General features: G+C 44.7%; 3 protein-coding genes across 3 annotated transcripts; 1 reads left to right on the plus strand and 2 right to left on the minus strand.

Moving 5' to 3' along the window:
- Nucleotides 1-332: 332 nt before the first annotated feature.
- On the plus strand, nt 333-4371 carry LOC133715457 (mini-chromosome maintenance complex-binding protein). Its single transcript, XM_062141963.1, has 14 exons — nt 333-656; nt 779-892; nt 984-1091; nt 1282-1404; nt 1752-1796; nt 1897-2007; nt 2104-2259; nt 2573-2647; nt 2812-2925; nt 3096-3298; nt 3396-3531; nt 3661-3885; nt 3986-4053; nt 4130-4371. The coding sequence occupies exons 1-14, from the start codon at nt 489-491 to the stop codon at nt 4242-4244; spliced, it is 1761 nt and encodes a 586-aa protein (XP_061997947.1). The 5' UTR covers nt 333-488; the 3' UTR covers nt 4245-4371.
- On the minus strand, nt 4343-17241 carry LOC133716919 (uncharacterized). The gene is made up of 3 exons (XM_062143555.1): nt 17041-17241; nt 16438-16966; nt 4343-4359 (listed from the first exon to the last, which is right to left on the minus strand). The coding sequence occupies exons 1-3, from the start codon at nt 17077-17079 to the stop codon at nt 4343-4345; spliced, it is 585 nt and encodes a 194-aa protein (XP_061999539.1). The 5' UTR covers nt 17080-17241.
- A 3555-nt stretch (nt 17242-20796) lies between these two features.
- Nucleotides 20797-22245, minus strand: LOC133715459 (expansin-A8). The gene is made up of 3 exons (XM_062141966.1): nt 22014-22245; nt 21559-21871; nt 20797-21439 (listed from the first exon to the last, which is right to left on the minus strand). Exons 1-3 carry the CDS (start codon nt 22156-22158, stop codon nt 21136-21138), a joined length of 762 nt encoding a protein of 253 aa, XP_061997950.1. The 5' UTR covers nt 22159-22245; the 3' UTR covers nt 20797-21135.
- Nucleotides 22246-26873: the final 4628 nt, after the last annotated feature.

The following is a 26873-nucleotide window of genomic DNA, read 5'->3' on the forward strand; positions in this document are numbered from 1 at the left end:
ACGCAGATCGGAGACTGAGAGAGAGAAAAAGAGTATCGGCGTCCAGAGAGAGAGATGAGACAGAATGGCAGTGGGTAATTTTTTAATTAGTTTGAGGGTAAAATGGTGATTTGAGCTTAAATTGTGTATCTGAGAACAAAAATCTGTTGCTGAGGTAAGTGGGGTAACTTTTGCTTATTTTGGTGCTTTGGGTCAAGGACCCTATTTTTTTATTTTTAAATTTTATCTTCGTTTTTTAATCACGTTTCCATTCCACTTGGGCTTGTGTTCCAACCCAGACCTACCTCAAAGACAGGCCAGCCCAAAACTTATGACAGAGCCCTATGCCTCCACACCGTCCAGTAATCTCTAGGACCAAAAAAATGGCGGGAGCAAACAGGTTCTAGCGGGAAAAACCCAACCACCTCACTTAAAAGCGCGGGAAGCCGATCCCAAGAGGCACAGAGAAACCAGTGAGCGAGTTTGAGAAAGAGAGAGAGCAATCAGATATGGTGGGAGTAGCGTACGACTGCCTGGCCAACCCTCTCGGCGCCGTCCGATCAACTTTCGAAAAGGCCGTCTCTACCGGATCCGACCCGATCAACTTCGCCGGCAGCGACTGGGGTGCCGTCGACCTCTTCCGCCGCTTTCTCTTCGACGACGGCGGCCTCTCTCAGGTCAAAATCCCCAACCTTTGACTTCCGGTCTTCAATTCAAAACCCTAATTCTCTTTGAAATAGCAGCCTCTTATGTGAAATGTGTGATTTAATTTGATTATTTTTTTTGTGATAAAATTTAGGTTCCGATTTTGAATTCTTCAACTATTAGATGGATTCAGCCGAATACTCTGGTTCGGTTTCGGGGGATGGTGCAAGATATGCTGGGAAATGAGCTCTATGTGGGTGCTTATAAGGTAACATTATGCCCTAATTTGGTGTTGATATAAGCAATAGAGGCTGATTTGTATAATAGGGCTGAATCGATTTATTGGGGGTGTTTTGAAGGATGGCTCGGTTTGGAGAACTAACAAGTTTGTGGATGTGGCTCAATACCCTATTGATTCTTGTTCCGAAACTCGGATATGGGAACGCCGTATGCTCTACTGTGTTCCGGTGAGTTTTCTATGAGGTTATAGTTCGGTTGTTTGTAAATTTTCATTTTTTTGTTGAGTAGAGTGGCAATGCTTAGACTTTAAGGAGTTTGCTAGCATTTTTAGTTTGGATATGAGGAATTGAGGATTAAGACTGTGGCTTGTTATATGATTTGATTCATGTTGGATTGGTGTCTTGTTTGCATTATTAGGTTCCGGGACTGAATTCGTGGACTGAGCCTCCGGCAGTGGTGTATAGAAGTGTGGATTCGACAACCCAACATGGAGAGAAGCGCCAGAGATTGGATGAATCTACAGATAACATGGATTTTGATGTAATTTCTATTCCTGAGTAATCTGTGTATTCAGATGTTTAATTCGACTTACTTTTAAAGGATAATCATGTATTTAAGTGGAAAATGGCAACTGCAAATACAATGCAAAACCTCTTTATGCTTCTTTGTGCTCGGCTTTAAAGCAGCTGAAAGCAGATATTATCTACATTTAGGATTTCTTCACTTGCCAAAATGAGTAGGAAACTTGTTCATTTCAAAAAGAAAAATTTAGGAACCTTTGTTTCGTTTCAATGAAAAATTGGATTGTCATAATTTAGTTAGTAGGTTAAGAAGCATTCGCCGTTGGTACTTTATTTTGGGCCTTGACATACTGCATTTATTGGCAGGTCTCAGATGAGGGATTTCAAGGTTCTCCATCCCCCAAAAAACTGGTAAGTAGGAGTCACTTTCGATTAATATTCCTCCTTTTTTTTAGTATTTAACATCTCTGATAGAATAATAAGTTTTCTTCATTTTTCTTCCCTTTTCCAGAAAGAGGACGGACATCCTTCCCCGTCTCAGGAGTTGACCGTTGAGGGCACCAGCTCTAGTATGAGAATGCTGCCTGATGTTAACAGGGATTCACTTCCTTGTCTTGTTAAGGTACATTATGCAGTTACTCTAAAACTACGATAAACTGAGATGGGCTCTCACTTATTCTTGAAAACTGATGAAATTTGTATTATTCTGTTTGATCAGATATATGATTGTCCAGAGTCTGACATGAAGCTAAATGAGGTTTTTGAGTTTGTTGGAGTGTTCACTTTTGATCCAGAGTTTAAAGTGGAAAATGATGATGATGAGTTTGCAAATGGTTTTAGTGAAGATGTCTTGGTTCAGTTGCCCCCCAATAAGGTACATCTCCATATACAAGCACATTTGCTTGTTTTGCTCTGTACATGTAGGAACCTAAGGGAATTGTTGTATGAGACTTATACTTGGCCTATTTATGCAATCCCGTGACATATTGCATAATTTAGAATATTAATACAAGCAACATTTATGAAATAGCAAATTGGTGGCAAATATGTATTTCCATAGATTGGTGTTGTCAACCACTCACTTACACTTTCACACTCTGCTGGTTAGAATCTGGTGTTAGTCTGTTAGACTACAAGTACATTTTCCCCTTTAATATGTTTGTTCTCATATTCTTTCCTTGGTGCAGGTGCCACGTCTCCATTGTCTTACTCACAGGAAGCTTGCAGTTCAGGACTTCCTCCCTAGCTCCCCCACAATGGAGGTACTTCCATGCTCACTTTAGTCTCATATTTCTTCAAAAAGGACGGATTAATATGCTTTACCTGTGTATTTCTGGTTCTCTGGGATCTGTAAATATTATCATGCAGTTTCTTCTCTTTTTTATTTTGATAGTGTTTATAACGTTGTTACTTTCTGATCTTGTAGGTAAAGCCCAACTTGGTGAAAGATATCAGAAATGCTCTGTTGAGGCATCTTACTGCTGTTCTTGGTAATGATGGTGTAGCTGCTGAATTCCTGCTCTTGCATCTTTTGTCCACGGTAAGCTCATGTCAGAATTGTCAGTGCTGGATCTACATGATGGCACTTCATTGTTTTTTGCACATCAAGATCACTTGTGATTCCCTTTTTTATTTCAGTCTCTTAAACTACCGCTGTTTCTGTAGCTCTCCTGAAACCTGAGGTATATGATAGTCTTTCTTATTTGTCAGGTGTATTCTAGAGTTGGCACTGTTGCTGTGGGGAAGCTTTCTCTAAATCTCAATTGTTTCAACAAAGAAAGTGTGCCTGTGTTTGGCCCTCGGCTTCTCCTTGCTATCAAGAATCTTTTACCTTTCACACACTGTATATCTCTAACAGTGGATTATCTTAACACTGCTTCTCTTGCACCAAAAAAAGATTATGAGACAAACAGGTGATCAGACTTCTGAATATGTTAACTGAGTGTAATTTTTCTTTTAAATTTAAAACTATAATTTCATTATAGTTTCTAACTTTTCACGTTGCTCCAGACTGATTACTGGAGCTCTGCAGCTGGCTGAGGGTTCACACTTGATCTTTGATGAGACCCAGTTGGAAGCTGGGACTCTCAACTCTGTTGGGGTTGAAAATGCAAGATTGCTTAAAACTCTAATGGAAATGCAAAAGGTGATTTTTCTGTTGCATTATGCTGTAGTTTTTGTGATATCTTTTTGTATTACTGAATCAAACTTGGCATGGTTACCCGTGTTTTTGCTTCATGAGATCGTTACTAAAGCACTTTGCTTCAACTTTCAGGTGGAATATGATTTTCAGTACTATAAATTGGACATGGACGCTGATGTCCAATTGCTTGTTCTTTCTGAAGGCAAATCAAACATCTTACCAGCTGACATAGTTTTACCTTTCCAACCCTCTTCAGTGGATTTGTTTGAAGCCACTGCAGAAGCACTAGAGGCTTGGAGATGGTACTTGGCTACTATTAGATCATTGCCCCATTCTATAGAGCCAGAAATACAGAAGGTAAAAATGTGCATAGTCTTATGAAATATTAAAATCATCCATCTTTACTTTGCTGTTATAGATGTTGTGGTTTCTGATTTCATCATTCAATACCTTACAGGTGATAGAAAATGACTTGGTTGAAGCAAAGCAAGCAGATAGGAGTATAGGCACCCAAGACTTCAGCAGGTTAGAGACGAGAAATTTTTCCAAAATGTTCTTTCATTTCAAAAACAAGCCTTGTTAATAGTCTCCTTGCTTGCAGATTGCTGACAATGGGTCGACTGTTGTCTATGAGTTTCGGTGAAACCAGCCTATCATTGGAACATTGGCAGATGGTCAAGGAACTGGAGAGGTTAAGAAGAGAGAGGATCAAGTGAAAGTAAAGTTTAGTTACTGATTTATGTTACTGGTGTAAATTCTAGCCAATGCGCTGTACTTCAAGTTCAGAGGCTTTTGTAATCAAATGATGTGCCGTTTAATCTAATATGCTGCCTGTCAATTTTACACCGAAGTTAAGAATTGATGATCATTCTATTTGGTTCCTGATTAGTACTTTATAGATTCTCTTAGTCTTTCATCTTATTGCTGGGATAAGTGTGAGGTCACATAGAAAATGGAAAATTACTGAGTACAGAGTGAAGAGTAAAAGAACTGGAGAGGTTAAGAAGAGAGAGGTTCAAGTGAAAGTAAAGTTTAGTTACTGCTGTTTGAGCCCAAAAGTAATTTTGGCAATATCCTTTAGTGGATCTAGCACAGCGGGCCGATACCTGCGGCTCAAAAATAAGCCTACTGGGGTTTGGGTTACAGCTTCGCCCATTCCGGAATCCATGAGGAAAACGAAACCTTATTGGAGTCAAGTAGCAGAGATTGACTAGGAAACTTCAATCAATAATCCTTCTACAACAAGGAGCAGTCAAAACCCTAGGTATATATACCAGGTTTCAAGGACGAATTAAGGACCTCTCTCATATCAATCAATCCTAGCGATTACAAAGCCTCCCCGGAGCAAATCTTCAACCTTGTTGAAACCCGGTGACCGTGCGCCAGTCCTAGTCTCTCCAAGAGCCGACTGTCAGCATCACCAGACCAACCCGGCGACCGTACTTCCAGTCCCAGTCTCCCAGCGAGCCGACTGCGAGCGCAACCGCCACCGTTACTACCAGCGAAGCAAGGGTAACGCCCTCGCAACCCAGCGAAGCTAAAGTCACGCTTTAGCGCAACCCGTGCTTTCTCCAAACTACCCAGTGATTGCTCTGCTTAGTCTGCAATACTAAGTATCGATTCGGTGACGCGAAGAGATCACACTCAAAGTCCTTATCCGTAAGGCAGAAAGTCCTTATCCGTAAGGCTAGAGAAGAACCCTGTGGCGAGGTTGGTGCTCTCTGTAGACACCAAAAATTTAATGAAAATAAAATTCATTAAATAATTCGGTCACCACTTGAAATTATGACCGAACAAATTTAGTCAGCATGTGGGTCCCGCAAATTGTCCACATGGCTTGTGAGTCAGCAAAATCACGCAGACTCAGAGAATGACAGTTGGCGATGCATGAAAGGCTCGACGGCAATAAATGAATTTGCTTCGGCTAAATCAATTGATATTAAAGCGGATCAATCAAATTAATTGATTCCGAATAAAATCAAGCATTAAATCTCGTCTGCTGATTAGATATCAATTTATTTAAATTGATAATCAAGATTAAAATCAGCCATCAAACTAATTGGCTAATTGCTTAATAGTCATGATTAAATCAGTTAATTAAAGCTGATTGATTTGATTATGCTATTAATGAAATACAATTAAAATCAGCCATCAAATTGATTGGATAATTCCTTAATAATCGTGATTAAATCAGTTAATTAGGGCTGATTGATTTGATTATGTAATTAAGGAAAATACAATTAATTACGTGTCATCAAGGCATTCCAAATTGAGAGAGGCGCTGACACTATAAATAGCCCCTCTCAAATCAAGAGAAGGACTTCAGCAGAAGGAGAGAAAAATCACTCCCAAAGTTCAGAAGTCTTCATACGTGTGAAAAGCCCTCAAGCTGCAAAATAGCCGGTTCATCACCAACCTCAAGCCAAAGCACTCGTCACGTGTCAACCCTCGTGGCCATCATACGACTCAAGATCAAGCGTCAATCGCCCTTGAGTCAAGTACACCATTGACGACGACAGACAGAGGGACGCAAGCAGACGGAAGAAACCTCTCCAAAGCTTAGAAGTCTCCCAAGTTCGTGAAGAACCATCAAGCTGCCAAATAGCCGGTCTCTTCACCTCGCTGACTTCAGACAAGCAGGGGAAATCACCTATAAGCTCGAAAGTCGTCAAACACGTGGAGGATCAACAAGCACCAAACACACGTGCTGATTCATCCACCATCAGAAGCCATACTCGCCACGTGACACCGCTCGTGGTTCAAATCTGATCAAGTTCAAGCCTCTACAGCCCTTGATCATCCGTCGTCTTCAAGTCGTCAACAAAGCAAAACTTCTGCCAAGTTCTTCATCAAGCTCTTGGAGAATCAACAAAGCACCAAACACACGTGCTGGTTCATCCCCTACCAAAGCCGAAGAACACTCACCACGTGACACCACTCGTGGCCTAAATCCGATCAAGATCAAGCTTCTACAGCCCTTGGTCAATCATCTTCCTCAAATCGTCAACATAGCAGGAAGTCCACATTGCAACCGTTTGATTCAAGATCATGTGCTCGCCACCCTTGGATCAAATCAACGTCAGAGATCGAATCAGAGGAGAATTTTGTGAAAGAGCATCTACAGAGATTGTAACCCGCAAATTCATTAATAAAAATATATTATTTTGTACACGTGTCCTTCTTTCATTCATTGCATGATTTTTCGTGTTTACACTCTCCTCGTCCACAAACGCTTGAAGAAGAAGTCAGGTCAAGGGACTACCCCGACGACTGCACCCCACGGTGCTGGCACGCCTGCGCACACGCTCAAAAGAGACAGTTTGCGAGCCAACTGGTTTTGGAGCCAAACATTTTGGCACGCCCAGTGGGACCAACTAAGTGTCTCTTCGTGAACGTTAGCCATTGGGAAGTCAAGCGAAAACCCTTACAAAAAGGGCTACGCTAACTGCTCAAAACACAAGACCTCCAGTTACAAACCGCATCCTCGCGCGGATTGTCGTGGTCTGTCAGAAGAACAAGTGATTCAAAGATTCTCTCTTCATCCCCAATTCTCCGATATGTCAACTGAACAGGGAGAGAGTCACTCGACCGCTACTGAGGGTCAAACTGTCATTACTAATCAGGCCAGTGAGCCTGTCGCTACCCCTGTCTCCAATACGGTGGGGAGTGAAGAATCAGAGGATTTCGTTGAGAAGCCTATTCCAGAGGGAGCGACCGTCGAGGTTGCATGCGCGATCATCTCAGAAAACATTGAAAACCATCGCAAGAAGATGGCTGCTGATCTGAAAAGGCAAAACGCGAAAACAGATAGAATCTTACGCGAAATAAACCAGCGTATTTCCCAACAAGCTGTGGAAACTGAGCAACTGATGTCGCAAACTGAGAGTGCATTAAAAGCTCAAGCTATAAGCGTCGCAGATGCCCAGAGTCAGCAGCAGAAAAAGATCATTGATGCTCTTGCGAATCATACCAAGCAAACAACATCAGATATGGCAGGTCTTCGCAAAGATGGAGCAACTCTCGCAACCGAGGTGGCCATGCAAAGAGCTGAGTTGAACCAAGCTAAAGAAGTGTTGAATAAGACGTTAGGAGATCCTAACGCTATCCTTGGTTCCCTTGGCCAACCATCTGGTTCAGGTAAATATGTGCCGCCAAATCAGCGGGAAAAGGTTAGCAGCAGTACCGCTACACCTGCTGCTACACCTGCCGCGACCGTTGCTACTACGCAATTGAGAGATAAGGAACGAGCCTTGGTTATTGGCGGCAGCAAGGAAAAAACCACACTGTCAGGTGGACAGACCGCCAGACAGAAGCAGCAGGCATCGAAAGGTGTTGAAACTTCGTTCGACTCCGCTGTGTTCATTCAGTACGACAGCGATGGGGCAGAGAATGTATACCAAGAGCTGCTAGGAAGCTATTATGGGATTGACCAGGCTGGTAACCCGGTCAAGATAACAGCTTTGGATAAAGAGATGCCTATGCCAGCAGTGACTCTTCAACAACCAGCTACAACCCGCGTTGTGCAGATAGGAGAAGGGACAGCGGCTGTAAACCAAGCAATACCTGTGCAGGCTGTTCGCCATACAGTGGCAATACCACCTCCTCCTCCTCCGGGTCCAGAATATGTGAGACGAGATGAGGTAGAGGAGATGATCAGACTGGCTAACCCTAGGGCCCAGATGGATGGGGTCTATGAGGGACCTTTCCCACCGCACATAATGCTCGCGCCCTTCCCAAGGGGTTATAAAAACATCATATTTGCTACTTTTTCAGGGGAGGATACTGAGAATGCGGCAACTCATCTGGCCAGGTTCAGGGTACAATGCGGCCAGTACCAGAATGATGACATCCTCAAGTGCAGGATCTTTGGCACTTCCCTATCAGGGGCTGCCTTTAGGTGGTTCTCCAAACTGCGACCAGGAACTGTGGCAGATTGGCCTGCAATGGAAAAGCTCTTCCGAGAGACTTTTGGGGCCACAGAACCTGAGGTAGACTTGGCTTCTCTCACCCAGATGGCCCAACAGCCCACGGAGTCCGCTGTGGCCTACCTTCAGCGCTTCCAGATTCAGAAGGCCAAACTGAATGTGATCCTGCCGGAGAAAGAGTTGATCAAGTTGGCGATTAAAGGCTTAGAGCCACGCCAGCGAAAGAAGCAGCATGGAAGCATGATTCAGTCAATGGGAGAGCTCATCACAGAGGTGGGAAGCTTCGAACATCTCCTCAGAGAAACTGATGCCAGGAAGAATGCGTCCAGAAGGACATATGTACCAGGGAAAAATCGCACCATAGCGGCCCTGAGCTACCAGCTGGCTACGTATGATCCTTACTATCACTATCATACTGAGGATTTGGTTCAGGAGGACGATGAGGAAGATGAGAGCGACATCGCCGCTTATGAACTGACAGGGAGAAAGAACCCAGCCTTGAAGCAACTGAAAATCTCCAAGGAACCTGTCAAGCTCAAATCGATGGCCCTCACTAAACCTGAGTTCGCGGCGTATACATATGATGCCAACAAGGCACACAAGATTCTAGATGAGATGATCGCCGCGAAGATGGTGAAGACCGACTTTGGACCTTTCCCTCGACCAGATCAGCTGAAAGGAAAGAAGTATTGTAAATTCCATAACTTGTGGAACCATAATACAGTTGACTGTGTGAAGCTCAAGGACCAGATTCAGGTATGGCTCAATAACGGTAGTCTTCAAGTGGAGGCTCCAGTAACTGCAGCAGCGCTTGTTGACCTAAACCCTTTTCCTGATACTGGGATCAACATGGTCGATGTGAACTGGACCAAGCAGAACCAGAGGAAACCAACCCTGGATTTGAACACAAAGGGGCGAGAAGGAGAGCTTAACGAGGCCCCTGCCCAGAAGAAGGCTAAACCATTTGGTCAAGCCTCACCCGTAGTGTTATGCTCGCGGTGCAAGGAAGAGTGTGGCATCCAAGTGTCGCACGAAGAGGTCGAGCAGACATTTCATTTTGGCTCTCTCCCGCCCATCAAGTGGGCCTCGCCATCGCGAAACTATCAACCTTCCAGCCCGAGAGAAAGGGAGGAAATGGGGTCACCTACAAAGGACTCCAATCTATTTAAGAAGCTGAGGGCAGCTACGGTTGATCAGCAGACAGAGGAGAAGGCTGCAAACAAGCACAAAGACATTCTGACAAAACCCTACATACCACCTGCTTCAACCGCTACCATCAAGGAAGGGAAGTGGTACACCAGGGAGAAGGGGAAGGCAGTGGAGATAAGTCCTTCCAAAAAGCGAAAACTGCAGCGCAGGTTTGGGGCAGCCAAGCGCGCGCTCGAGGCTTTAGACCAGGGCCTGATCAAACCTTCACAATTGGTCAAATCGCCTGAGCAGTATCAGAATGAGATGGAAGCACTTGCTGCCAAGCCATTAGTGGCCCCTCGCAGTTTGCGAAAGCAAGCGAGCTCAGCAATAGGGGCTTCTGAGCCCAGTGTTTTTTGCAGAATTACTAAGGAGAGAACACTTCCGCCAGCCAGAAAGGAGAGCTCGCCGTCCAGGCGACCGCACGTCTAGCGCCGTGTGTTTCGCGATGAACCAGAAGCCAAATCCTCAGTTTTCGAGAGACTGGGGGGCAAGGATAGGACTACCGACACTTTACAGTGGCGACCTAAGAAAGTCCAGAATGTAGTAGCTGCTCCCCTAGAGGCGGATTTTGCTAGGAAACCAAAATCAGTTTCCCCTGAAAAAGCTCCCGTGGTTCAGGAGCATGAGCAGTGTGAGGTAAAAGGCCTCACTGAGGAATCCTTAGTAGACAGGTTGGCTAAACAGTTCAACACGGTTATCCCTGTCAACGAACCCAAGCTCAACCTGGAGGACGACATAGGTGAATTAGATACGTCCTGCAATATGGTTTATGTGCTCCCAGCGCGGTATGCAATACCGGTCGCGGCTCAGGAATGCGTAGAAGCTGAGGGATGTAATACACAGCCCCTGCAGATCACGTCTGCGGTCACAACACCGGTAGAAGAGACTGTCTGTCTGGAAACAGAGGACGCCAACAGTAAAGAATTCTTCATGAGCTTCACTAGGCCAACGCCTGCTATGGTCCAGCACATGAGACCTTTATACATCACGGCAGACGTTGGCGGTACCAAAGTTAGCAAGATCATGGTTGATACTGGAGCTGCTGTTAATGTCATTACTACTAGGACCATGCACTTGCTTGGAATCAAGAAGGAGAAGATCCAGTCAACGTCTCTCACTCTCAAGAACTTCGCGGGGACTGTAACAAAGACCCTGGGATTACTTTTCTTGCGTATCAAGGTAGGTCCAGCAGAGGGAGTTTATGCTTTCTTTGTGATAGATTGCTATGCGGCCTACAGCGCTATCCTGGGAAGGGACTGGATTCACCGGAGCTACTGTGTTCCGTCAACCCTCCATCAGGAACTTATTATGTGGAACAGGGAGACAGATAAAGCTGAGGTGATCAAAGCGGATCCTCGTCCATTCCCAGTATCCACAAACTATGTAGATGCCAGGTACTATTTGGAGCCTATCGCTCCATTGCAAGTCAGTGGCCTCGATAACAAAGGCCGCCCTACAGGGGTGACGGCTTCTGAACTGGCACAGTGGGGGCTTACGCTCGCAAAAGAAGGCTTGGAAAGGCCTGGCCACGCTGTGCCTAAACCCTTAAACGATTAATGGATTACGACCTTCCAGAGGAAGGGATAGAGGCCCTCCACTCGCTGTACGAAAGATTATCATCATATCTAGTGGAAAAAGAGGCCTATGAGCGAATCGCGACTTTGGAAATCGTTGAAGAAGAACTCTCTGATCAGGAACAAGAGGATGAGGTGGAGATTCAGCTCGCTCCGGCAGCGTTGGACGACACGCCTCCCAAAGTCAGAGACCCTACCGAGAAAGTCAACCTCGGGACAGCAGATGAGCCCATGGAAGTGGCTATCAGCGCTTACCTAGAGCCTAGCGAGAAACAGAGGCTTATCGACTTATTGCTAGAATTCAAAGACTGCTTTGCGGAAAAGTACGAGGATATGCCCGGCCTGTCACCGGACTTGGTTTGCCACCAGCTACCAACACTCCCTGACAAGAGGCCTGTGAAACAAGAACCGCGAAGAATGAATTCAGAAACTCAAATCCTCGTCAAAGAGGAGGTTGAAAAAATGCATAAATCAGGCATTATCAGGGTGGCCAAATACAATCAGTGGCTATCTAACATAGTGCCTGTCCGCAAGAAGAATGGCAAGATGAGGGTCTGCGTAGACTATAGAGACCTTAATACTGCTACACCTAAGGATGTCTACCCCATGCCGGTCGCGGATATGTTGGTCGACGCCGTTGCGCGACATGAATTATTGTCCTTCATGGACGGCACTGCAGGATATCACCAGATTCCGGTCGCAGAAGAAGACAGACACAAAACCGAGTTCCGCTGCCCTGGGTTCGCGGGCGTTTTTGAATATGTGGTTATGCCTTTTGGACTGAAGAACGCTGGTGCGACTTATCAAAGAGCCATGAACCTAATCTTCCATGACATCCTTGGAAAGATTTTGGAGGTTTACATTGATGACGTGGTTATCAAATCTCAGAAAAGAGGGGATCACATCACAGATCTCAGGAAAGTATTCGAGCGCATGCGACAGCACAAGCTTAAAATGAATCCCGCTAAGTGCGTTTTTGGGGTTCAAGCAGGAGACTTTCTTGGGTTCATTGTCCATCAGAGGGGAATTGAGGTCCCTGAAGACAAAGCGAGAGCAGTCATCAACGCATCTCCGCCACGCACGAAGAAAGAGCTGCAACGTTTGCTCAGTAAAATCAACTTTTTGAGACGCTTTATCTCTAACTCTGCAGGTAAGATCCAGCCTTTCTCTCCTCTGCTGAAGCTACAGGGCCAGAGCGAGTTCGTCTGGGAGCATAAACACCAAGAGGCTTTTGATAAAATCAAGGCCTACCTGGCGAGCCCACCAGTGCTCATTCCTCCTAGGGCTGGATTCCCATTAAAACTATATATTTCAGCAGCTGAGGCCTCCATTGGCAGCCTGCTCGCCCAAGACGATGAGGATGGTGTCGAACATGCCATATTCTATCTTAGTAGGACACTCACAGACTGCGAGACAAGGTATACTCTGATGGAAAAGCTGTGTCTCACATTGTACTTCTCAGCATGCAAGCTGTGCCACTACATGTTATCCTTTACCACTTGCATCATCGCTCAGACTGACTTGGTCAAGTACATGCTGTCGCGGCCTATTCTGAGAGGCCGCATTGGCAAATGGGTATTGGCTTTATCTGAATTCTCGCTACAGTACGTGCCACAAAAGGCAGTAAAGGGACAGGCTATCGCAGACTTCCTAGCACACCACCCTACCTTGGACATCCCCGTAGTGAAGGAGTTAGAGATAGCAGCTGTGACCATAACTCGGCCAGATTTAGCGCGCATCCCAGAATACGCTATTCGGTATCAAGCCACAGTCTCCTTGCAGCCCTGGATACTGTACTTTGATGGTTCAAGAACGGAAACGTTAGCAGGGGCAGGGATTGTTCTGGAGAATCCAGCGGGCGATCGTTTTTCTTATTCTTTCCAGTTGGAGTTCAAATGTACAAACAATCAAGCAGAGTATAAGGCCCTGATCATTGGCCTAGAGGTTCTGCTAGAGTTGGGAGTAAGGGACGTTCAGGTACACGACGACTCTTTGCTTATAATCAACCAGCTCCAAGGAAAGTACAAGTGTGAAAGCTTCTTGCTTATACCCTATTTGCATCGCGCCATTGAGCTTCTGGATCAATTCGATGATGCGGATTTGGAGCACATACCCCGTGAGCGCAACTTTGCGGCCAATGAGCTCGCTCAATTGGCTACAGGCATTACATTGAAGTATGGCGTTCGCGAGCGCATTCTGAAGGTCGAGCGCCGCACACTGCCTTCGTGGCTCGCGCGGCCTGACCCACCGGATGATCCAGTTGTCGCGGTTCTCGAGCCTATTGACGTCGATTGGCGCATTCCGCTGATTGACTACCTCAAGCAACCAGACCCTACAGCAGACAGGAAGACTCGTTTTCTTTCCTTGAATTATTTCCTCAGAGGTGACGAGCTGCGACGACGTGGGGAAGATGGCGTAGACTTTCGCTGTGTCTATGGCCGCAAAGCCAAGAGGTTGATGCGCGAAGCGCACACGGGAGTATGTGGAGCCCATCAAGCAGGCCCCAAGATGCGTTGGCTTATCAGAAGACATGGGTATTATTGGCCCATCATTTTGAAGGACTGTATCGCGTTCGCGAAAGGTTGCCAAGACTGTCAGGCGCATGGTCCAGTGCAGCACATTCCCAATATTCCCATGCAACCCATTATTAAACCTTGGCCTGCCCGAGGCTGGGCTTTGGATTTGATTGGGATGATTCACCCTCATTCCTCGCTCCAGCATAAGTTCATCATTGTAGCCACTGATTTCTTCACGAAATGGGTTGAGGCTGAACCTTTGAAGGAAGCTTCCGGCGCTACCATTCGCCAGTTTATCTTTCAGAATATTATTTGCAGGTTTGGCATTCCAGAAGTGTTGGTCTCAGACAGGGGGGCAGCCTTTATGGGCGGTGAGGTAGAGAAACTTGTCAAGGACTTAGGCATCCAGTTCGTCCACAGCACACCATATTATGCCCAATCCAATGGTCAAGCAGAGGCCAGTAACAAAATTATTATCACCTTGCTCAAGAAGATGCTTGTTGCAAACCCTAGACAGTGGCACGATACGTTGTATGAGACCTTATGGGCTTATCGTACCTCCAAGAGGAATCCCACTGCTACGACCCCCTATGCACTAATGTTCGGTCATGATGCCATCTTACCTTTGGAAATCAACGTCCAGTCTCTGCGCGTCCAAGATCAGCATCACTTGATCGGGGAAGATTATGTTCAGGCGATGTGGCAAGAACACGAAGATCTCAGCGAGCAACGTTTGGCAGCTTTGGACAACTTGGTTTTGGAAAAGCAACGGATTGCTCGCGCCTATGACAAGAGGACGCGTGGCCGTAGTTACAAAGAGGGTGACTTGGTTTGGAAGGCTGTTTTGCCTTTTGGCGAGTAGTTGACCGGCCGCGGTAAATGGACTCCGCGATGGGAAGGACCCTTCGTTGTTCATCGCATTCTGGATCGCGGGGCCTTTCACCTCAAAGATTTGGATGGCGACCTCCACCGCAATCCCATTAACGGGCGTTTCCTGAAGAAATACTACCCTAGTGTTTGGGAGTTTGAAGATCCACCGGATCAACCTTCTTCTCAGACAGGGGGGCAACCTTAGTCTCCCCAGGTTCGCTTCATCCATATTCAGGCCTTTTCTGTGGCCTTAGTATCCTGTACTTGCTTCACCTACGAATACTAGGGGGGCAACACTCTGTACATTCAGGCCTTATTTGAGGCTTTATTTTCGGTCAACAATTTCAAATTTCTTGTTATTGTTGTCAATTTTTCTTTTCTTTGACATTATGGTGTTAAGAATGCATGTAATGGCCTATACCTGAGGCCTTATTTTATACATTGATTTGCAAAAAGTGTTAAAAACTTTCATTCATAAAGTGGCTTTGCGGCCAAAGAGCAGTACAAAGTGCAAATCAAAATAATTACATTTGCGGTTTACAAGACCAGAAGTGGCTTAGAGTAAAAACCATAAAGTTACAGATCTACTAAGAGTTTCTGGATCTTGTGGCAGCGAAGGGGCTGTGCTCGGGCATTCATACTCTTCCTCTCTTCACCCACATGCCTCCTCTGATCTGAGTTGCAGCCGCTACCGTCTGTACCGGACGAAAAAGGAAGGAAATAATCCATCGCAACCCTTTTGGTTGGATTATCCTCTGGGATGGAGATGGTCTTCACGGAGAGTGCGACTCACAACCACATCTACCTCCAGGGAAAAACATAAGTCACGCAGTCAGACCCTGGAGGTAGGCTGCGGAGCAAGAACAGGCGACCCATATTGGTCTTCCGCCCTTCTTCCTCCTGCTCCACGCGGGCAATCTGAGAGAGGGGACCCCTCAGAATCGGGTTCCGCCGCGGCGGGAGCACCACATGTTCTTCAGTCTAAATGAAACCGGTGGATTTCACCGCAACTTCCAGAGACCAAAGACATGTGGTTGGACCTGAGGTTAGGCCATAAGACCTACCCAGGTATTGAGGTTAAGCCATAAGGCCTAGGAATTTGAGGCTAAGGCTGATATCGTGAGGAGAAGATTGTAGAAACTGGAGGAAGAGAAGTAGAGATTGTGATACTATTTCTAGGAAACCCATATTCATTTGTGTATATCATCTCCCCAGAGTGCAGGTATTTATAGTGCCAGTCTCAGTGGCCTTGACCGTACGATGGGTGGTTGTGATATTCTCACTGCCATCAATGAGCGTATCAATTGGTGTTAAATGCTAAGATCTCGGAAATGAAGATAATTGAAAGCGCGTGGGAGGCGGGGCAGTCTCCAAGGAGGTAACCGCTCCATTTCGAGATTATCTTTTCAAACAGTTTTAAAAGCATTAAAACAAATTAAAACGCTGAACAGTTTGAGAAGTTAAGTTGATATGTATTTGGGCCAAGCAATGTGGGCTAAATATTAAGTTAATAATAATATTATTGTTCACACGAAACATGGGCTTAAATCTAGAGGCCCAAAAGTCTGCGGCCTGCATGGGTCAGGCGAAGGAAAAGTTCATCTAAACGAAAACTAGCATCCGCAGCAGCTTGTGCGGCTTGTTGGGCTGCCACGCGAGCCTGAGCCAGTTCCTGGGATAGCGTCTCGAAGGCAGCGAGGGGTTGTTGTAACTGAGGCTCCGCATGAGTAAGCCTTGTAGTAACGTCAGTTAACCGGGCTTGAAAAGCCTGAATCTGGGACCTCAAGTGGTTCCTTTCGAGCGTCAGTTCCCTGATGAGGTTAGCTTGGTCACCCAAGAAATCGCGCGCGGTCTCTGTGTGCTGAGTGAGGTTCTGATAGTGCGTCTCGATCTGCCTGGCCTGCGCGTTCGCGACTGCCCGCTCATTGAGCCCTTGAGGGAGATTTTGCAGCAGTTGATCGACCTCTTGGAACTGATCTTCAGTGATGGCTCCCTCGCGGAGAAGTACCCTCAAATATTCTAAGACTCTCACGGGCGCACCAGGAATCAAGATATCAGGGCCCAGGAAGCGACGAAGGCCTTCTCTAGCTTCATCTACGACCCCAGGAGGGGTCACTTCGAGTACGCGAGCTAACCTTTCCAGAGTGGAGGGAGTTGGTTGCTCAGCGACAGGGGCCTCAGGAGGTTCAGCGACAGGTGCTGCCTCTGGCATTGGTTCAGGAAGGTCTCCCAATTCTCCGGCTTCAGTGACTTGGGGGGCAGGGGGAAGAAGTTCCTGACCAACCATATTAAGAGCGGGCTCAGCAGCTTCTGCCTCTACAGCTTCAGCTACAGCGTCCTCAGTGTTGAAGGCATTTGGATTCTGGAAGAAGGTATTGTCAGAATAGAATATTTAAGCCAGGAAGTAATAATGAATTAGTTAGTTAAAGGAAATACCTCCTCGGCTGGGGGCTCACGCACAACGACCGCTGGCATTGCCTCTGGGTTAGCTTCGCTGGGAATAGGAATTGAGTCAGGCGCTATCTTTTCCAGGACATGTATATCGCTTGGTTCCTTGCGAGGTGCATCCGGTAGCGGTACTCTATCTTCGGCCTCAGGCGAGCTATCATCTATGATCTGCACTGGGATCAAGGCCAACTGTGCACTACTGGCAGCACCCGCAGGAGGTGGAGAGTTGTTCACAATAGTTGGCGCTTGGGCTTGGGAAGCAGATGTGCCTTCACCAGCAGCTGAAGATCCTTCTTCAGTGTGTCTCAAGGACCTATGGCGAACCTGCGAATGAGGATTGTTACATGGTCGCATAGAATGGAAAGAAATTGCTAACAAGTACTGAGTATGCTTGTGTCTTACCAGTCGGTCAGCGATTGGTTCATCTTCTGCCCATAGGTCAGTTCGAGGATCAGAGCGACTGCGTTTCCGAGCCGAGAGGGCGGCGATCTGTTGGGGTCAGAAGATTAGGTTTGATTCGTGGAGGAAGTATGATTTACTCAAACAAAAAGTTCTTACCGTCTGCGAGTCATCATCATCAGAGGAGGATTCTTTGTCTTCAGGCTCTGTCATTACTGCCTTTTGTTTCCCAGACTGGCCAGTGGCTTGGGAAGTGTTGGCTGCGCGACTGCCAGAGGATGGCGCGTTTCCCTGGAATAGTAAAATTTTGAATTAAAAGGGAAGAGCAAATGAACAAAGGACAAAACACGAGTCAGGATATTTACCTCTTGAGGGGTTCGCGGATTACGATACCAGCCTGGGCCTGACGTGGGGCTCGCGCGGGTCGCGGAGCCGGCTCGGCAGCAGGAGGAGGAACTTGTGCAGCGTCTTCAGGGACGCGAGCAAGTAGATCGACGTCGGCAGTGTAGGGGTATCGCAGTTCCCCGAAAATGGCAGCGAATAGCTCATCATGCTGTTGCCTCCAGCAGTTAACAGAAACTTCTGCCCACCATGCCTCGTATCCTCCCTCAGTCCCATCCACAGAGTCAATCTCTTTAGCCTAGTCAGGGAGGTCAACCAGTGCGAGTGTGCTTTGTGCTGGCGGAGGCCCAGAAAGAGGCCCAAATCTACGCCAAGAGGTGTTATAGTTCCAAGCATCATACAGAGGGAATGGCACTAATTGAACAAGGCCGAGTTGGCGAGCGAAGTGGTTGGGAGCATAGAGTTCGTAACTGAGTTCGTCAGCGGCAATCCTGATGTCGGAACAGGAGATTGCGCGGCGAAAGGCCAAGCGCGCGCGATCACTGTAGCGAGAGGCGCCAGGGAGAAATCCGTGTTCAAGCGGAGCCGGGAATCTTCTACTCAGCACTAAGTCGCAGTATGGCATCTCGTGCAGAAGGTACAAGTATGTGAAGCACTCAGAATAAGGAGGGGATGTGTACCTTTCATCGCGACTGAGCCATCGTCCCAGGAGTTGATCAGTAGGTGGAAGCAATGGGATGTCGTCGCGACGAAAATATGGGAAGTAAATTTGAATCCAGAAGTCAAGAATCCAGAAAGGGCCAGAAATGCCAGTCTCGAAGGGATGCATTGTGGCTTGGTACAAAGTGCGATAGAGGGCACCCAGCACTGGTTGTCCTAACCCCACGCGGCAACCGTTGTAGAGGGCCGTTGCCAGAAAGGTCCAGGCACGAGTGGGCTTACAGGAGGAAGTACAGAAGATAAACTTACAAAGCCAGTACTCCAAGAAAGCAATCCCGCCAGTCGCATTGTGCTCCTGGCGGTAATAAGCCAACCACCGCGGATAGGAGCCGCTATGAGCGCTGCGACCATGTTGGGCCATGGTGGAAGTAAAAGTATTAGAGTCGAATTGGCCATGCAGATAAGGCTCGCTGTCGATGGGTAGGCCAGTGATGGTGAGAATGTCCAATAAAGTGATACTCATTTGGCCAAATCGAAAATCGAAGGTGTTGGTGGCGGTGTTCCAAAAACAGAGAAAGGCAGCGAGTGGCGAACGATTGCCACCGCGCGGAAGACGAAAACAAAGATCGATAGTATGGGTGATACCTGCTGCGTTCCAGCGAGCCAGATCTCGAGCTCGCGCTTCACGATACCAGGAATGCTCCGCCGCACTGATAAAAGATGGCCAATGCCCTATTTTTGATCGATGATTAGGGGCACTCCAACTGGTAAAATCCCCAGGAGTCCTTCGGAGGACTGGGATGGGGCGGCGAACAGGTAAGCCATAGAAGGCGATGGTGTCGGCCGGGAAAGAATCTCGCGGCGTTGGACCCAGTCCGGCATGGTTGTTCGAGAGTCTGAGGAGCAGGGGTCTCTGGATAATGGTCTGGAGGATCAGGCTGGCACCGATGTTGGCTCCCCAAGAATGGGCGGCTTGTTCATTCAGTTCTTCTTCTTGATCGATAACTATTTTTTTCGGGGGAGCCATTTCTGGGTTTCGAAGAGGAAGATGTGTGCAAAAGAGGGTTTCTGGGTTTAGGAGACTAAAAGAGTTTCTGATGTGACAGGTCTGAAGTGGCTGCGGATTTAAATAAGAGATTTTGTGAGGGAAACGATACTACAGAAAGGCGTTTCGCGAGCGAAAGGACGCAACCCTCATTAATGACATCGTTTCAAGCATTGAACGCGTCGTTTTAGTCCCCTTCAATCAGTTACATTTTCATGAGCCTGATTTCGAGGCCTGGGGGGCAATGTTTGAGCCCAAAAGTAATTTTGGCAATATCATTTAGTGGATCTAGCACAGCGGGCCGATACCTGCGGCCCAAAAATAAGCCTACTGGGGTTTGGGTTACAGCTTCGCCCATTCCGGAATCCATGAGGAAAACGAAACCTTATTGGAGTCAAGTAGCAGAGATTGACTAGGAAACTTCAATCAATAATCCTTCTACAACAAGGAGCAGTCAAAACCCTAGGTATATATACCAGGTTTCAAGGACGAATTAAGGACCTCTCTCATATCAATCAATCCTAGCGATTACAAAGCCTCCCCGGAGCAAACCTTCAACCTTGTTGAAACCCGGTGACCGTGCGCCAGTCCTAGTCTCTCCAAGAGCCGACTGTCAGCATCACCAGACCAACCCGGCGACCGTACTTCCAGTCCCAGTCTCCCAGCGAGCCGACTGCGAGCGCAACCGCTACCGTTACTACCAGCGAAGCAAGGGTAACGCCCTCGCAACCCAGCGAAGCTAAAGTCACGCTTTAGCGCAACCCGTGCTTTCTCCAAACTTCCCAGTGATTGCTCTGCTTAGTCTGCAATACTAAGTATCGATTCGGTGACGCGAAGAGATCACACTCAAAGTCCTTATCCGTAAGGCAGAAAGTCCTTATCCGTAAGGCTAGAGAAGAACCCTGTGGCGAGGTTGGTGCTCTCCTCGTCCACAAACGCTTGAAGAAGAAGTCAGGTCAAGGGACTACCCCGACGACTGCACCCCACGGTGCTGGCACGCCTGCGCACACGCTCAAAAGAGACAGTTTGCGAGCCAACTGGTTTTGGAGCCAAACAACTGCTTTATGTTACTGGTGTAATTTCTAGCCAATGGCTGGCTGTACTTCAAGTTCAGAGGATTTTGTAATCAAATAATGTGCCTGCCAATTTTACACCAAAGTTATGAACTTATGATCATTCTATTTGGTTACTGACTTGACTATCACTTTATATGTTCTCTTGGTCTTTATTGCTGGGATAGTGAGGTCACATAGAAAATGGAAAATTACTGAGTAAAGAATAAAGAGTAAAATGGAAAATTACTGAGAAATCAATCAAGTATTTGATTAAGGCGACAGAACAAAGTAGCTGCCCAAACTGGTTTTACAAACCTTCAAAGATACTTATCAATCATCACATGGAAAATTGCTGTTTCTAGAAAAACCATAAACTCACAATTTCCACTATATAAATTTATATCATTATCTATATAGGCCTAGCAAGCGGGTGTTAATGAGCCACCTCAGCAATAGACGCCCACGTGGCGTTGCCTCTCCCTAATCTACCCCACAAATCTCACCCTCCTCTTTTCAATCACAATATTACATATACAGTCACCAGTTTTCACCAGAGACCTCAAATGGTAACTTGGTAAAAGTCTAGAATTGACTGCCCGAAAATGTTTGACCGAACTGCCAGTTACCAGGGGCAACGTTGTTGCTGGTCATAGTCCTACCGTCACTGGTTGTGACCTGGAAAGAAAGGGTTTGTCCATTGAGGTAGTTGTTGCTCTGCCAGTTCTGGCCCCAGTTCCTTGACATGGATTGCCAACCAGTCTTTGAGCCCTTGATCGAAACCGAGTGCACATCTCCTGCTCCTCCAACGTTTGTGATCAAAACCAAGTTGAAGTAGGAGTGGCCATTGATTGTGAATCTGATTCCTCCCTTTTTCACACAAGCAACCCTGAAAAAACAATAACCGCAACCATGTTAGACTACGTTGTCGCATTACGTAACATGTCATATTGTCCAGTAAATAATATTTCATCTTCGAGTGTACTTTAAATATCGTTTTTTTTTTACCTTCTGAATGAGACGGGGACGATTCCAGCCCGGTACTGAGCGATTTGCAAGAAAGCCGGCTCAGCCAAATCGAAGTGCTGGAGGGGAGGGTTGCACCAGCCACCATTGTCATTGGACTGAGCCAAGTTGGGAGGGCAGAAGTTGGTGGCGGTGACGATGATGCTTCCGGGAAGGCACCATTTAGGGTCATTGTCACATCGCATTTCGTAACAAGACCCGCAGCTCAAGCCATCGTTGAACAGAGCTGTGCTCAGTGCTGCAGTGTTGGTTCCATACCCTTGGCTGTACAAGTTTCCATATCCACAAGCACCTCCTGCAATAACCAAAAACATACCAATTAGTCAAACTGAACTAGCTAGCCACTAGCAAAAGTTTACCCTTTTGGGCATTTTGGGTTTTACTCGTACACAATGAAGTTTTCAACTTTAACCATCAAAGTTAAAAATGAGATTCACCCATTGTGCCAGATGCATCACCACCTCCATAGAAAGTGGCATGGCCACCAACCCAACCGCCTCCATAGTCGCCATAGGTGCCTCTGATGCAGAGGTTGAGGACACAGACCAGAAGAGTAAAAGCTAAGCATGAAGTAAAAGCCATTTTGTGAGAGAGAAAGTGAGAGCTAGAAGAAGAAGAAGGTGGAAAGTACTATTGAGTATTGACTGCTCAAACACTTGAGTGATATAGAATTTGGGGAACTGGGGTTTGCTTATATAGGAGATGAGAATTAGGCAAAGGGGGTGGTGGGGTTTATGAACCAGAAAGAGACAAGGCAAGTGAGCAAAGTTGAGCTTGGAGGGAAAGAGCCAAAACCACAGAAACAGAAACAGAATCACATTTTCAGGTCAGTTTTCGCAAGAATCAATGGTGCACATGGAAATGTTCCAGTTAGACTACCAACTGCAAAACCCAAGGACCCTACCTGCACATGCAATTCTCAACTGATTTCTTCAACAAACAAATACTTTATACCACTATTTTTGTTTATATGATTATTTAGTGCTTATTACGTGTAGAAATGGGTATTTTCCTTCTTTATTTCATTTAGTTTTGCCCGAAATTGCGCAAAATTAGTAAGCCAACAACTTAAACCCTTTGATTGGGGTTGTTTAGTTTCACATGAGTCCAATTTGGTGGGCAAGTCCTGTCTTCATCTTAAATACCTTGAATCCATATTGCACGCTTAAGAAAAGGTGATTCCACACTTTTTATAGTTTAAACCGAAAGATTATATTATTCATTGTTACCCTAAGTCTACGTGTAGTTCCGCCACTAAATCAATTCGGCGATGTATTAGTTATCCTCTGCGCAAGAAATGAAGCATTACCCTATTACCCATCGGAACCCTAGCTATAGACCTACATGTAGTTTCACCCTTGTATTACTTAAGGCCTCGTTTGGTTCACGGAAATGAAAGTAATTCCTTTGTCTTTTTTATAGGAATGGAAAGTTATCATTCCGATGTTTGGTAACGTAAGGAAAGTTATCAGGAAAGTTGTTAAAAAGTTTATAAATAATATAATAAAATAATATGTTGTGAGTAATAAATGCAAGGAAAAAATGGGGAAAGTGATTCCTTTGAGATTTGGAATGAACCATTTTCCCCCTTATTTTCCCTTCCTTTAGGAAATGATTTCCTTTCCTTTTGCATCCCAAACGCAGGAAATGAACAAGTTTCCTTTCCTGATGCTTTCTTTCCGCGAACCAAACGTGGCCCAAAAACCAAATCTCTAGAGAACAAAATGAATAACATCAAATTTCAACAGTGCAACCAGCACAAAGAGAGAGAACAAATCAATAAAAACGAAAGTTAGGGAGATCAAATTTATCTCGTCGACATTGGTCATGAATGAAATGAGGAGACTCGTTCCAAGCCTTGTATTACTTGTTTGTAAGTTTCGACAACTTATTATTTACCCTCTCCTCAAGCAATGAAACAAACTTATTTACCCTTTTCGTTTCTTTGCTTAATTTTTTGCTAGAAACTCAAGAATGTTACAAGAAACAATCATGTTATTTGATGCATGAAGGATGCAATGAATCAATGAAGATTGTTCTGCTGAGGATCTTCTAGTGAATCCGACATGAAAATCATTAGCATCTTTAAGGTGAAGATTGAGAATCATGAACTATTAGTTCCACGTGTGAGTTTTGATCATTATTGGCATCTTCAAAGATAGAGAATCTGTAAATATGCTTGATTTGTTAGACATGAGTCAAATTAATCAAACAAGTAAATCTAATTTCTTGCTACAAGTTATGAACATAATTTTAATCATTCAGATATGAGTCACCATACTGTAGCAAAAGGCCAAATATGTAGAAAGATTTCGAGAATAGTTTGTCGGTTGAAATTAAAAAACGAAAACGTTTAAGACAAATTAAAGTATAAATAAATTGCTAGTTGAATTGTCAACCCAAAAAAATAAAAATAATGACTAGGGTTAATGTAATATCACTGATGCACGTTTGTTACCTTCAATACGACGATATGTGAATAATTAAAATAACAGTAGCATGTTACTTGTTGACGGTGTAATCTATGATTATTAAAAGCTTCTTTCTAATAAATGTTCACCTCTTCACAAGTAAGATCTTCTTCCTAAACATTTATTTATTGATGAAATTAGCGAGTGTGAATGAAACTGGCAAACCAATTTGTTTTTTTTTTTTTTACTTAGTCTTTTTTTCTTTTTCCTTAGATTAATTATTCCAACACTTTATTAGTATATTCATACACTCATAACTTTCTTAGATCTCTTGCTTGCATTTCAAGAAACTTATTACCTTTAGACGCAGGCCGAGAATACAAGTCAAATACATGCAATTATTATACTTCTCAATCTTTGCAAAATATAAGAGAGAAAAACATATCTAAATCTACACCTCATTTTTGTATTACGTTAGATTCAAATAATAATGTACCGAAATCCGTACACGCGTTTTAGTTACTGTCCTTTCTTAAACTCCGGCAGTGTTCACATACCATCTCAGATCACTATTACCAAAGTAAACCCATACAAGTAGTTCCTAGTTTTACCAACTCTCTTCTTAAGTTATGTCAACGGTGATGAGTGAAAGTTACTTCTCCTCCTCGTTAGTTAGAGGCAAGTATGTCATTTTCTCAATCAAGATTTTATTCTTTTAAATTAGCAATAGTATTTCTTTATCTACTACTCGGGGAGAGAGAAAGTTGGAGGAGGAGTCAGAAAACTTGGATTTATTTCGATGATGATGGACCTACCATGTTAGGGCACATGCAATTCCCGCCCTTGGCGGTCCCTTAAATCCGTGCATCACTTTCAGATAAATTTGGTGACCAATGCTTTCAGTTTCTAAGATATGATATAAAAACCACACAGATGAAACTGGGAATGAAAAAATGCAGATAAATCTGTGACCGTGACTTGTGCTAAATGGAAGATAGAAACAAAGAATAATCGTGAATATTTATATATAGCTCTCCTATTTTAAGAGAGGATGATATAACATCCATAGCATGCGCAATAGGGATTTCCCAAAACCAAAATCGTCATATCTGTCTCTTCTGCACAGGAATATTATGGGAGATGATATCTAGAATCAAAATCTTTATGGTTCCTTGAGTATCAATGTGTTTCACTTCCATGGGCTTCTTTTCTTTTCGGGGGATTATTTTCTTTATTAATGAGCAAGCAAATAAATGACAATGGTCCAAACTGATTTTGCTGCACCGAATTCGGTGCTCAGTCAAAATTTGTGGCTTCATTGTTGAATTCATGGAAAATGTTGTAAAGGAAACATGGATATAAACATAAACCTTTTTATATCTTTGACATGAGAACATGACTTTGAAGTTTCTTCTCCAGTCTTCTGTCCATGGAGAATCGAGACCGGAAAGTTTCATGCATTGATAACAAGGAAAAATCAACTTTCAAGCAATAATTCCATGCATAAATATAACGTATTGCTTTCATCTCCGGAATTTCACTATTATAACCAACGGAACATGACATTTGTGTCATTTAATATATGTTTTGCGATCGCATTACAAGCTTTGAGCCATATGCACCCTACCAGGAATGTCTTCTCCCTTTCATAATAATGAAAGAAGGCAGAATTCTAATGTAATATATGTGAACCTAGAGTTGCTGAGACCACCTTAATACAAGGACAAGGTTGATGGAGTCATGGAGCTCGAATTGAGATCCACAAAGGGCATGTGAAATTGTGGATAATCTCCGAAATCTTGTCTCTAGAGGACCCATGAGAGTGCCCTTCGCTAGGGGTTGTCTGCTAGTCTTTGCATGAAGTTCAAAGTTCAGAAAAACAAAGAATGGACCATATGGCTATTGGTTAGAGGATTTTGAAGGGTCACTTTCTATAGGGTAGTTAATAACATGGTCACTGCTTGCAGCCACAAACAGACCCACATGTACTCTAGCTTCCAATATAGGGGCAAATTCAGACCAACAGTGTCCAAACCCTAGTGTCTATGCCCTTGTAAAGTGACATGCTTTCCATTTGGTGTTGTTAGCTCTGCTTTCATGTATTCATGTATCGTATGTATCTAATAGAATGATGTAAGAAGTGACATGGAGTAAAAATATCTACATTTAGAATATTACTCATGGATTAGTTGATATTCACAGAATCCCTGAATTTAGTTTGATATTCACGGAATGGATCATCTATAAAATGAACGGTTCAAATGAAAGAGAGGAACATAGGGTGGAAATGATCATTCAGTAAGCATTATTCCTCTCACTATCAGCAAATCTTTAGCTTTCAATGCATCCAAATTCGTAAGGAAAAGGATCAGCAAAGATAAGATTTGGCACCGTTGAGAACTTATTTAGATGGATGAACTTCACTGTTTTAAAATTGACTATTACTTGCACATCTTTGTTAACAACATAACATCCATAATAACTGGGTGAGATCAACATTTAAAACGAAGGTGAGGGGGCTTTAGTTACACCTTCGATAAGTTATTCTCACCGGAACAGTATTGTCACCATGTTATGTCCAAGATTCCGAGTATCTACTTCATTTTGTTCATCTTATTCAAACAAACTTACATCCATTTGTGGAAGTTCATACCGAACGCAGAACCAAATCCACAGTTGAAATTATGATGAACAGTAACATGTGCGGATTAATATCCACTTGTGTCTAGCTAATTTGCAGGAGTATTCATTCATCATGATGTCCTGTTAAAGACACCATGTCTGGGCTGCATTCTTTTTTTCTTCAATTAATCCACCACAATTTACAATACAATCTTTCTACAGATTTGAGAATTGCTGAAAGTTAAAGCAAGTTACTACAATATA

The sequence above is a fragment of the Rosa rugosa genome, chromosome 6 (genome assembly GCF_958449725.1).
Source record: "Rosa rugosa chromosome 6, drRosRugo1.1, whole genome shotgun sequence".
Classification (NCBI taxonomy): domain Eukaryota; kingdom Viridiplantae; phylum Streptophyta; class Magnoliopsida; order Rosales; family Rosaceae; genus Rosa; species Rosa rugosa.